General features: G+C 36.1%; 2 protein-coding genes across 2 annotated transcripts; both read right to left on the bottom strand.

Annotated features, from left to right (window-relative positions):
- Positions 1-5,352: 5,352 nt before the first annotated feature.
- Positions 5,353-8,745, bottom strand: LOC309510306 (protein adenylyltransferase SelO-like). The gene is made up of 9 exons (XM_082191295.1): positions 8,643-8,745; positions 7,862-7,991; positions 7,740-7,784; positions 7,577-7,658; positions 7,122-7,214; positions 6,951-7,030; positions 6,826-6,869; positions 6,097-6,176; positions 5,353-5,920 (listed from the first exon to the last, which is right to left on the bottom strand). Exons 1-9 carry the CDS (start codon positions 8,659-8,661, stop codon positions 5,798-5,800), a joined length of 696 nt encoding a protein of 231 aa, XP_082047421.1. The 5' UTR covers positions 8,662-8,745; the 3' UTR covers positions 5,353-5,797.
- Positions 8,746-8,884: 139 nt separating this feature from the next.
- On the bottom strand, positions 8,885-11,969 carry LOC309510307 (protein adenylyltransferase SelO-like). The gene is made up of 6 exons (XM_082191296.1): positions 11,716-11,969; positions 11,522-11,640; positions 10,342-10,470; positions 9,614-10,254; positions 9,158-9,399; positions 8,885-9,075 (listed from the first exon to the last, which is right to left on the bottom strand). The coding sequence occupies exons 1-4, from the start codon at positions 11,897-11,899 to the stop codon at positions 10,186-10,188; spliced, it is 501 nt and encodes a 166-aa protein (XP_082047422.1). The 5' UTR covers positions 11,900-11,969; the 3' UTR covers positions 8,885-9,075; positions 9,158-9,399; positions 9,614-10,185.
- Between the last annotated feature and the right edge of the window lie 405 nt (positions 11,970-12,374).

Genomic DNA, 12,374 nt, shown 5'->3' with positions numbered 1-12,374 from the left:
GGAAAACCTAAAAATGTGCAAAACCTGGAGGATTTTTCTGGAGAACAGCGAGTTTAACTGCTCATGATTCTTACTAGGACTGTAAGTTTCACTCTCGGTCCCATCACCGATCAGTAAAAAAAAAAAAAACTGTTTTTTGTACAGTGTATTTACATAATAATTTGAATGTAATAAGATAACGTTCATTTTGGATGAAGACCTATTTAGCCTGCACAAAATGATCATATTCATCTGAAATGATGGGTCAATCTGATGATCATCATGTTCACAAGAAAGCAAACAGAAGACAGAGCATAAAAGATTATTGAATTTACAGTTTGCTTGTTTTTGTGTGTAACATGATGTTTATTCATTTATTCTTATTATAGAAGGTATAATATCTCACCACTGTAATAGAGGAAATGCAAACTGTCAAAAGTAGCTCTCATTTGTCCACTGGCCAAAGTGTTTTAAAGACACAGCTGTGCAGTGTTGAGCTCACTGCTGTCCTGGGACACTGAAACCATTGTGGAACATTACCTTGAATATGTGCAGGAAGAGCTTCTCTGATCTGATCAAACTCTGTTTCTGTGCAAATCAATCCATGCATTATAACTGTAACCATAATAATACCAGGCATGTGTGACAGTGAGTATCTGTTGTCTCATTTCACTGGCCAGCTCTGTGTAATTCTCTCTGCAGTGGCTCTGAGCTCCAGTCCAGGGCTGCGTTTCCCAGAAGCATTGTGAAGTTGATCGTGAAGACCATTTGCCACCAATGTCCTCTACGATCAACTTATCTCACAATGCTTTGGGAAACGCAGCCCAGGTTTATCTCTCAGATACCCAGACATTGGCCTATTGTGAGAGGAGATTTCTTTGTACCGCATATATCCAGAGTCTTTATTGCGCAACCACAAACTCTAAAATACAAATCTGGCAATCCCCATTCCCCAGGTTTAACAGTTTCATTTTCAATACTCTCTACCCAGGCTCTGGGCAGACTTGTCTTAATATTTTCACACATCGAGTCCACTTTTGACATTTCGATTTCATCATCCCACTCCGAAACACAATCATATAAGGCTCTATTAGGTAAGAACCCTCTTACATCATATGCTATATCCTTAACTTGTCTCACTCCTGCTTTCATATTTTTTTTTTTTTTATTTTTTTTTTATCCTTTATTTTACCAGGTGATGTCCCATTGAGATAGTCAAATCTCTTTTACAAGGGAGCCCTGGGGCAACAATTACACAGGTTACACAGAATCACAAAACAGACAAAAAAACAAAAAAACAAACTGATCTACAGTACATATAAAACAATGTAAAATAACATAAAAGGCTCATTGAAAACATGTGCATTGTTCAATTTTGGATTGTTTAAGTAATTGTTTAAAATGTTCAAGAGGGATAAGAAACGAAAGCTTCAAAACTTTTTGGAGTAAATTCCAACACCAAGGAGCAGCATAACTAAAAGCAGTCTTACCAAATTCAGTTGTTACACGCGGGATATTTAGAGCCAGAATGTCAACGGAGCGGAGATTGTAAAGGTAATGATTCCTGGTCAACAAACTAGTAAGATAGCTGGGTAAATTACCATTAATAGTTTTAAAAATAAAAATGTGCCAATGGAACCATCTACGCAGACCTAAAGAGCTAAAGCCAGTTGCCTCATAAAGACGACAGTGATGAGTGCGTGACTTGGCATTAGTAATGAACCGTAATGCACCATGGTAGACTGTGTCAAGTATATACAGCGTGGTAGAGGCAGCGTGCATATAAATAACATCCCCATAGTCCAAGACTGGTAAGAAAGTGGCACTGATCAATTTCCTCCTAGCTTGGAGAGTAAAACAGGATTTATTTCTAAAATAAAAGCCGAGTTTTACTCTCAGTTTTCTCACTCATTTTTCAATATGAACTTTGAAGGTTAGCTTTTCATCAATCCACAGACCAAGATATTTATAAGATGAAACATTTTCAACACACTTCCCATCTAGTGTGGAAATGGCTAGGGCGGTTGATGCGGGTACAGTGCGAGACTTTGTGAACTGCATCACTTTAGTTTTACCAACGTTTAATACCAGCCTAAGTTCAATGAAGATGGTCTGTAATAAATTAAAAGACTGCTGTAGTGATTGATAAGCTTGAGCTAGAGTGGGGGCGGAACAATATAATACTGTATCGTCTGCATAGAGGTGTATTTTGCCATTATCTGCTACAGAGGCAATTTGTACAAATATACAATTTGTCATAAAACACTCTCTCTTTCATTCTAAAATTTGGATATAAAAATATCGGTTGTTTTAAAACTTGATTTATATTTTCACACTCATACTGTATATTTCTGTATATGACCTCTGCCCACACACTTAGCACTTCCTGATAAAACAGCGGCATTTTGTCATACATCGGCTTTTTCAATCCCATAAAAAGCCCTTCTTCCCCACATCCACTACATTTGTCCAGCACATCCTTCATATAACCTTTCCATCCATACTCCACTTTATCACATAAATACTTTTTCATCGTTTTTACCCTTATGGCCTTCTTTTTAACTTCTAAGTCAATCAATCCTAATCCTCCTTCTTTATAACTTGCAATTAATGTTTCCTTGCTATTTTAACTCCTTTCCCTCCCCACATAAAATCATTTGTTATCTCAGTCATCTCATTAAGAAAGCATGAAAATCATCAAGGGTGTTTCAGGCTATGATTAGGTTAGGGTGGGCTGTGTTTTATGTTTGTCAAGCAATTGGGAAATAAAACGCAAAAAATGCAATAAATGTAATACATGCACAATTAAACCCCGACTCCGACAGAAAAGGGACATACATTCTTTGTATGTATGAAATAATTCAAAATTATAAAGCAAAAGATTTTTGTGGTTCATTTTAGCAATATTTAGGACTAATCCTAAAGTGTGGCATGAGGGGCACTGGCAATCAAATTGTGACTTTAGTGTGTCATCCACTGTCTCTGCTATGCAACTGCAGCTCAATAACATATGTAATCAAAACAATGCTAATATCACCAACTGTCCATTTGGAGAAAAATGAATATTAGCAAAGCATGAACTAATACTGAAAACCCTAGTAAGTTGTTACCAAACCCTTTGTTGTTTTGAGAACAAAACAACATTGATTAAAGATTCAATCCCTGAAAAATGAATGGTTCCACAAATCTGTAGAGAATGACAGGGAAACAATAGCGAAAACAACTAAATGAAGTGTTATTATCTTGGCCTTCTCAGGTGTGTATATCAGGTGTGTGTCATGTTCATATGGTCACTGTGATCTGCTTTCAGCATCCTCAAATTCAAAAAGAATCCCAATACATCAAGTATCTGTGTTGTGATGATGAGTTGACCATGACTCTGTGGGTGACTGGGATACGTATTGCAAAGGTGAGCAGAAACCAGGCCACACACCAAAAACCAAAATAGATAATGATTGTATGATTAATGCAAGAAGACACTAATTTGAAGTTTTTGCAGCAAATTAAATGATAAATTGTAGTTTACAATGCAAAAACATACTGTAAATTGTAGCTGTATTGTGTTGGGTCCTATTGTGAGCTGTCTACTTTGTCAAAAAAAAAAAGTTCTTCTACTTTATTAACGGTCTTGTTTTGTCATGATTTTGTCATAGTATGGTAAGCAGTTATATGAAAACTACAAAGCCGCTGTGAGGAAAGCAGCCGGCACTGGAAGCTGGGCTAACCGCACTATCCAGGCCTCCTCCAGTGCATCCACACCCTCTCCTACACCTAAAGGTAGAGATAATGAGCTAAATAGATTGTTATAAAATGTATCATAGATCTTGATATATTAAAGGATTTTGATGACATTTTTGTGCTTATCTTTCAGCCAAAGCTGCGAATGGACACGCTCCTCAGCTTCCGAAGGACACCAAGGTACCTCTAAATCTATCAGTTGCCTTAGTAATGAAGAACACCATAATATAATACCATAAATAATATAAGTTCATGGACCATACTGAAGTGTGAACTATTATGTTTTCAGACACTTAACTGCATGTTAATTGCAATTAAACAAAATATAGTTTAAATTTATTAACACACTTAAGTACATAATTTTATAACATTTCATAATTACTTCTACTTTCAATGAAATATGAAGTTTACTGCCGAATGTACTGAGAAGCATTTATAGTAAACTAAAATATACATATATCATTTCTATTGAAACTTGACATGTTTTCAATATTTAATTACACATTTGTCATGATGAAGTTGCCAATTGGTAAATTTAAAATATATTAACATTAAATGTATTAACGAATAACACACTACAGTTGAAATTATAATCAAATTTGCATGTGCTCTAGTATGTTTGTCAATATCAAAATAAATGTACTGCAAAAGATTACTAAACCATAATTTAAAAAGTATAACTGTTAATTTGTCATGATTGCAAAGTACACTTTTTAAAATTGCACTAAACTCTGTTAAGAAACAGTCATGAAAGTGCAGTGTCTTTAAATACACATATAGTGGCCTTTTATTTAATGAACAATATATTATCTGAAAATATATATTTTTAAATATACTTCAAAGATTTAAAGTATACTTCAAGAGCAGTAAAATTACGCACACTACTTTTCCACAAAGGGTGACGGTTCCTTTAGAGTTGTTTTAATCCCCTTGTAATTTCATCATTTATCTGAAATGCTCCTGAATGCTACTTTTGGTTTGTTTTTGAAGGGTCCTGGCAACCAAACATCTTTCCCACCACCTCCGCCTTCAATGGAAACCCTGCCTCCTCCACCACCCGACCCCATGTTGCCTCCTCCTCCCCCTGCTCCTCCTGCCAGCACAACCAAAGTCAACAAGTTTCCTCCTCCACCTCGATTCCCACAATCCTCCTTCCCACCTCCACCCATGGATGACCTGCCTCCACCACCACCTCCTCCAGAAGATGCCGAGCTGCCCCCTGACTTTCTTCCTCCACCGCCTCCTAGTTTTGCACCTCACGGGGGAGACTCACTCCCCCCACCACCTCCAGACCCCATTACCTCCCTTCCACCTCCTCCTCCTCCTGGTCCCCAAAACTTTGCATCTGCAGGTGGAGCTCCACCACCACCGCCTCCACCACCAGCTCCTGCACCGGCTGCCAACCCATCCGCCGGCTCCATCAGAAAAATGCCTCCAGCTCCACCAAAGAGAACGACACCTCTACAAACAGCGCCCCCAGGTGGCGAACTCATGTCAGAACTGATGACAGCAATGCTGAAAAAGCGCAGTCAACAATGATCTTGAAGACAGATAGAGCTAATTGACATGTTTTTGTAGTTGGACTGAGGAACTGACCGCCAAACAAGTTCTCGGCGTGACATTAGGACACACATCTTTAATTATTTTGTTGTTTAATATTCTTGCATTACACCACCAGACTAAAATATGTAAATACTTTGTACTTACGCACCTAATCAGATTATTTGTATTACAAATATGCTATATCATCATTGCTAATGGAATGTCATAATAAATAAGGTCTTGCAAAGTTAACTGTTTAACAGATTTTGACATGCCTAATTGTTAAACAGGAGTAAACGAGATGCATGATGCAAAGATTTTTGCACTTTTGTAGAAATGCAGAAACAGCAATATTACAAAAGACATCCATGTCCATTGTCCATATATAACATGCATATATGTACATATATAACATCAAACATGGCGCATCCTCCAATCAGATCATCCATTAGGAAGTGTGATTACAATGTCATAAACAATATTTTTGGTTCAAATGATGCTGAAATTCATGATTTTTTTTTTTTCATTCGACCCTGAGTTAGGAAGAACAGCTGACCCTCAGCTGCTGAGCCCAGGATGGAGGTTTACTGGCATATCCGGCTCTCTCAGCCTCTTCCTGCTCCATAAATGGCTCCATTAAAGTCTTCTGCAACAGTGTCACCTAGAAATACATCAAACATACTGTCAACAAGCCATAATGGTCTGTCTGAAGATGTTACATTGTATGTATAATTGTCAAGTCTTCATTTCACAGTAATATATTAAAGCAAACACTCTAAGATATATGATAAGCATGATCATGACAGAATATTAGTTTGACATCACATGTAATAATACCTCTGAAAAGTCATTTTTCTCTGCTTTTCTGATAGCAGATTCAGCCATCCAGTTCCTCAACACATACCGTGGGTTTACTCCTGAACAATAGAAAAATTACTAATAACATTAAATACAACATAACACATCATAAAAAAACACACACTACCGTTTAAACATTTACGGTCAGTAAGGCTTTTTAAAAAAAAAGAAATTAATAATATTATTCAGCAAGGATGCATAAAAAGGGACAATAAAGACATTTATAATATTACAAAAGATTCAAATAAACACTGTTCTTTTGAACTTTATATTAATCAAAACATGTATCAGGGTTTCCTCAGAAATATTAAGCAGCTCAACTGTTTTCAAATGTTTCTTGAGCAGCAAATCATCATATTAGAATGATTTCTGAAGGATCATGTGACACTGAAGACTGGAGAAATGATCACAGGAATAAATTACATTCAACTGAACAAATATATTAATTACACAAATACTGTATATTCAAATAGAATAATTTATTTTATATTGTAATAATATCTCATAGTATAATAATATATTATAGTATTACAAAATTACTGTTTTTATTGTATTTTTGATTAAATAAATGCAGCCTTCGTGAGCATAAGAAACTTCTTTCAAAAACAAATCTTACCAATCATGAACATTTCAGCGGTAGTGTTACTGTAACAATATATAAACACATAATATATAACACTGCATCATATAACATATACAAAAACACACCTTGCATTCTGTGCTGCCGTTCTTCATCTGAGTCACTCATTATCCTGAAGAAGACGATTAACACATCAAGTGATGTTCATTTTTAATCCTCTAAAGAGTTCGAGTTTACATTACAGCAACATTACCTTGACAGACGCTGTAAATACAGCTGAACCCAGTCTCTGAAATGCTTGTGTGATGAGAGGTCTGAAAGAGCCCACAATGACTGTCAAGAGAGACACAGTCACAGTTATTGGACTGAAATCATGATTATGGATATTGCGGCTGCTGTGGGAGTGAATGGAGAGGAAACGTACCGGAGCAAAGGATCCCTTCTGAAGCCGGGACAGGGTCACTTCACTCAGCTGTCTGAAAGTCATAGTGAAGTCTGCTCCAGTGTCCTCCATTAGCTCAACACATCACACATCATACAACATTATATGGGTCATTCTCAGGAAATGCTGCCATTTGTGTGATCTACTACTGATTTAACTCCATACTGGACTTAACTATTTCTGACAGTTTGGCCGTTAAATATATAATTCAAAAAAAAAAAAAAAAAAAAAACTATCTAATTAAAGTTTATAATGAAATTGTGTGTGTATATATATATATCAGTGTGTGTGTGTGTGTCTTACTGATTCCTTACTTTTTTTTATTTCTTTTTTTTATTGTCACAAATGACACCATTTCCTGAGAATGGCCAAATAACTTTATCACATTAATTAATTATAGTACAATTAGAGAAAAAAACAATCCAGCTAATATTTACCTTTAGAAGAAATGCAATCACATATGAATCCTTTTCTTCATTTCCCAGAAAGCCCAACTTTGCTTTGAACAGCTCATGAAATCTATAACAGAAACAGTAAAGTGAGATCAGGAACGACTCAGAGAGGAATACAGTGATCTATATTGTCTAATGACAGGCTCACCTTTGATGGTAGATTTGTGGATACTCTCTCAATATTTGCTGAGATCTGAAGTAAATGAATTGACATGAATCACCCTTATTTATTCCAGACCAATACCAACAGAAAATAAAAGGATCTCTAACTGTGAAAGCTGATCTGAGGTCAGCAGTGGTTTCAGAGCTTCTAGAAGTTTCTGTAGATTGAACAGGCCAACATTAGCCTGAGCTCCTATACTGTACCGGCCCTCGTCATCAGACGTGTTGGGGACAAAATCTATACAGAGGAAACAATGCTGGAGCAATAACACACATTTAACAATACAAATATTATATGTTATTATTATGGCTGTCTGTTTCACTTTAACTTATTAGAATATAATGAAGTAAAATAAAACAAGTAATGGATTAAAAAAATTATGCAATTAATCATGCCCCTCAACCCATGTATATATACTGTAAGTAGCCTATATACAAAATTTATAGTAGATCTAAAGTAGCTTACTATTCATACAATGTTCCACTTTTGCAGTATTGTATACATATATATATATATATGTATGCGTGTGTGTGTGTTCTCGTATATGGTTTAGGAGGACACAAATGTGTATAATGACAACGTAAACATCTTCACACTTCCTGTGTCCTCATAGGTTTAGGGGTAGGGTTAATATACAGAGTCCCTGTGTGTGTGTGCGTGTGTGTGTGTGTGCGTGTGTGTGTGTGTGTGTGTGTGCGCGTGTGTGCGTGCGTGCGTGCGTGCGTGCGTGCGTGTGTGTGTGTGTGTGTGTGTGTGTGTGTGTGTGTGTGTGTGTGTGTGTGTGTGTGTGTGTGTGTGAAATGTTATATGACAAAAATCTTAAAAACTAAACGTATAGGAAGATGATTGCTAATATTATGAAAGTTTAAGTTAGACAAAGAAACATACTTGGGTCATATGATTCCATAAATCCAAATGGGCCATAATCAAAAGTGATAGAAAGCAGACTGAAGTTATCTGTGTTACAGACTCCTGTGTGAAGATGCAGATCATGATGTTGTGCATTTTGCGTATTAAGCTTGATCTATAATGATAAATCTATATGATAACTAAACAAGTAAAGCAGAGTGAACTAACCATGAGCAAAACCAACCGACATCCAGTGGGCGATTAAATGTGCTGTTTCATTCAGCACTCGAGAGAAAAACACCTTCACACAACATGAAAACCATTCAAATATAGTGAGACTGATCAGACAATATAAAATAATCTTGTATTACAGCTAAACAGCAGAGAGACACAGATACTCACCACATACTTGTCAGGGTCATTTGTTGCTATAGATTTAAAATGCTCTTTAATAACAAAGTCCAACAATGTCCTGAAAATAAAAGATAAAAAGAAATTAAAAAGCAAATAAGAGTGAGAAAAAAATATTATCTCCCAAGTTAAAGTTAATATACCGTAGGACATCTAACTCTCCAGTTCTAGTTAATATCTCCAGTGAACCGATACGAAACCAGGACTTGGCCAGACGCAGAACAACCGCTCCTGATAGATACAGAGAACAATCACATAAAGCTGAGGAGGATAAAGAACTTAGTTACTCGATTTTTCCAAATCTGATCGTATTTTACCTCTTTCTTTTATGACACTGCCATTATAAAACGGATCCCTCCAAACAGGTTCCTCACTCACAACCAGACTGACAAACAATAAAGGCAAAAAAATGGAAAAGGTATAAATAAATAAAATAATAATATTCAACACCAAACATTTGAATATGATAAATCCATATATTACTCTTCTTGTGCATGTCCATTTATATATATTGTGCATATATATGTGTGTGTGTGTGTGTGTGTGTGTGTGTGTGTGTGTGTGTGTGTGTGTGTGTGTGTGTGTGTGTGTGTGTGTACCTGAGGGCTTCACTGCACAGGAACTCCCTCACAGAGGAGCGAATCACAGCCCGTCCATCACCAGACCAGCACACAAAACATCATGTACAGTAAACAGCATAACCATTACACTCCTGCCAGACAGAGAATCACACACTATGAGTCATAATGTAAGATCATTTACCACTAAATATATCTCAGAATTACTTAAAAAGCATATCAAAAATATTGAGCAGCAGGAACTGATATTCACCTTGAGTACGGTGTCTTTCCTGAGCCTTTCAACTGGACTTCCCATCTTTCACCTTTTCTGGATAAAAGAGAGATTGTATACCGCTCTAACGGTTAACACTTGTCAGTTCTAAACTGAGAGATGTCATTGTTCAGACGCATGTTTAAGCATTAAGTGAGAATTAGATTTAAAAAATGCCAGAATCATCTATTTGCTGAAAAACCAGTAAGTATAGATCACACTTTCCATTCTTTAATCTTAAACAACATTATGGGAAAGTTGACATGCATTACAACAGAAAAGTCACATCTGACAATAACAACTGATGATTTGTGTTGAACGCTGATGGAAAAGGATGATTTTACCTGTTTGTGTATTCACCCAACATATGTGCTCTTCCATCCCCCAGCTGTCCGGCCCAATAACCAAACTATAATAATAATAACACATGGTTGACATGTTTGCTCTGGTTGTCTTACGCCATCGCTGTCGGGTTTGAAGTGACGGTCAGTTTTACCTGATGGCCCCCGTATCTGTGTGCCAGTGGAACAGAGCCAGGAAACAGTTTCCCACCACTGACACAACGGACAAACTCTTCATTCTGAATCACAGACTCATTCAGATCCAAAATATTCCTCAACACATCCTGAAATACACAAAAGAGCCTGAATATATGCAGAAACAACATTTACACAAAAGTACTGTGGTGGTACCATGGTCCAGTTTGGTTTTAAAGCAGTTTTCTCAGACTGTGATCCTCAGACCACTGGTGGTTCTGTAAAGAGTCCAAGTGGCCCACGAGTTCATTAGCTGATTAAAAGCTTTATGACTGAATCAATTAATAAAAGTATAACTGACAAAAACAAACAAAAAACACTAAATTAACTGAATTAATTAACTCAATGCAATAAATGAACTGTTTGTGACTAAATAAATGTATGATAAAGTGTTTCTATTGGTATGTAAGTGTTTGGTCCAATTTTGAAGCTAGCATTATATAATATCTATATATATATAATAGAGTATAATAGCTAAAAAATAATTTGCCCACAACCTAAAGTAGACATTTATTTGAGGAGTTGGGTGGTTCAAATTTATTTATTTTTTTAAGTGATCTGCTTCACCCTTGTAAAAAATAAGTGTTAAAAATAAAAATGGAAAACTATGTTTCTTTTAAAACAGTTATTGCAGATAATACAAAATTAATGAAATAAAAAGCCACTTAACGAGTATACTTTCATGACCGTTTCTTAACAAACTATAATAAATGTTCATTTAATTTCAGTTAACATGATGCAATTAAGTGTCCGAAACATTATATTCAGTTTGCACCAAAGTATATTCTTTTAAAGTAGCCTATATTATTTTCATATAATTTCTCTTTTTAAAAGTATGATGAAGTGTACTTCTTTGTAACAACAGCCTGAATAAGTTCAAAATTATGCTGACGACGACAATGTTATTGGTGGTGATGATGATGATTAATTTATTACTATTTTAAAATGTGGACAAGAAAAATGATAAAGAATGGGTGGGTGTGACAAAAATTTTGACTGGTGGTTAGATGGCACTAGCTCCATTGTATTTTTCTGTTTCATAAATTACATATACACAGTTACTGCAACAATATCCCCAGGTTTGACTGCAGTGAAGCACAAGTTCTCTGTAAATGATGATGAGTGGATGGGTTTATTGACCTGTGACACAGCAGCCAGTGTCAGGGGCTCTTTCAGAGGAGAGGGCTGAGACTCTGAAAACACACTTCTCTTCACAGTACGAATAACATTACCATCAACCTCATCAAGAGGCAGAGCATCTGTAAAACACACAGAAGTTATTAAAACATATCAACGTGTAAAATAGCATGTTGGCACTCATATCTGTATCTTACCTAGTAGTTTATGTGATAATGCCAGTAGTATTTCTCCACAGTGTTTCACATCGCTATAAAAGTGACTCTTATCGAACTCTCTTTCATTACAACTTTCATTCTCACAGAATTCTTGTTCGTCCCTAAATGTAGCGATGGCGACGGCCGATAAAAATAAAAATAACGTGAAACCATGTTTTGTCATTACATCAAACTCACAGGCATATTTTTTTAACTATATATGTCCTGTACTTCCTTACATCACGTAACTAGAGGAAAACATCAGAACTGTCACACAAACAATCCTTCAATGTTCCACCAGAGGGCGCTCATCGGCTCAAAATCCCGAATGCTCCATTTATGCAATATTCGGGACTTTTTTGTCTTTTTGGAAATGTATGCGCGTTATAAACCATAACCGATTAAATCTATTAATTGTATGGGTTTAGAAGCTGTCGTACTTTCTCACTATAATGATTAAATAAGCGTCTCTAGCCAATGATCAGAGACAACTGTGATTGGTCAACCTCCAATCTGTACTGTAACAAGTAACAAGTAACAGGTACCATGTGTATGGAAGCTTATGGGTAGCAATATTCAATTTGAAATGCAATATGTAAAATGGCAATGCATTTCTGTATTTAAATTTAAATTTCCCCATACATTTGTGCAACGTTTGG

The sequence above is a fragment of the Leuciscus leuciscus genome (assembly GCF_965113295.1).
Source record: "Leuciscus leuciscus genome assembly, contig: SUPER_11_unloc_9, whole genome shotgun sequence".
In the NCBI taxonomy this organism is placed as follows: Eukaryota; Metazoa; Chordata; class Actinopteri; order Cypriniformes; family Leuciscidae; genus Leuciscus; species Leuciscus leuciscus.
Note: the sequence above shows the minus strand (reverse complement) of the source record. Positions and strands in the feature narration are given on the sequence as shown.

Bases quoted from the DNA above. Each gene is read 5' to 3' on its own strand.
- LOC309510306 (XM_082191295.1), bottom strand. The intron at 7,785-7,861 runs GTTAGAGATCCT...CATTTACTTCAG, and splicing joins ACCTCAGATCAGCTTTCACA to ATCTCAGCAAATATTGAGAG. The intron at 5,921-6,096 runs GTATTATTACAT...ATGTATTTCTAG, and splicing joins AGAAAAATGACTTTTCAGAG to GTGACACTGTTGCAGAAGAC.
- LOC309510307 (XM_082191296.1), bottom strand. From the start codon at position 11,899: ATGACAAAACATGGTTTCACGTTATTTTTATTTTTATCGGCCGTCGCC. The intron at 11,641-11,715 runs GTAAGATACAGA...TGTGTTTTACAG, and splicing joins ATTATCACATAAACTACTAG to ATGCTCTGCCTCTTGATGAG. The intron at 10,255-10,341 runs GTAAAACTGACC...TTATTATTATAG, and splicing joins ACAGATACGGGGGCCATCAG to TTTGGTTATTGGGCCGGACA.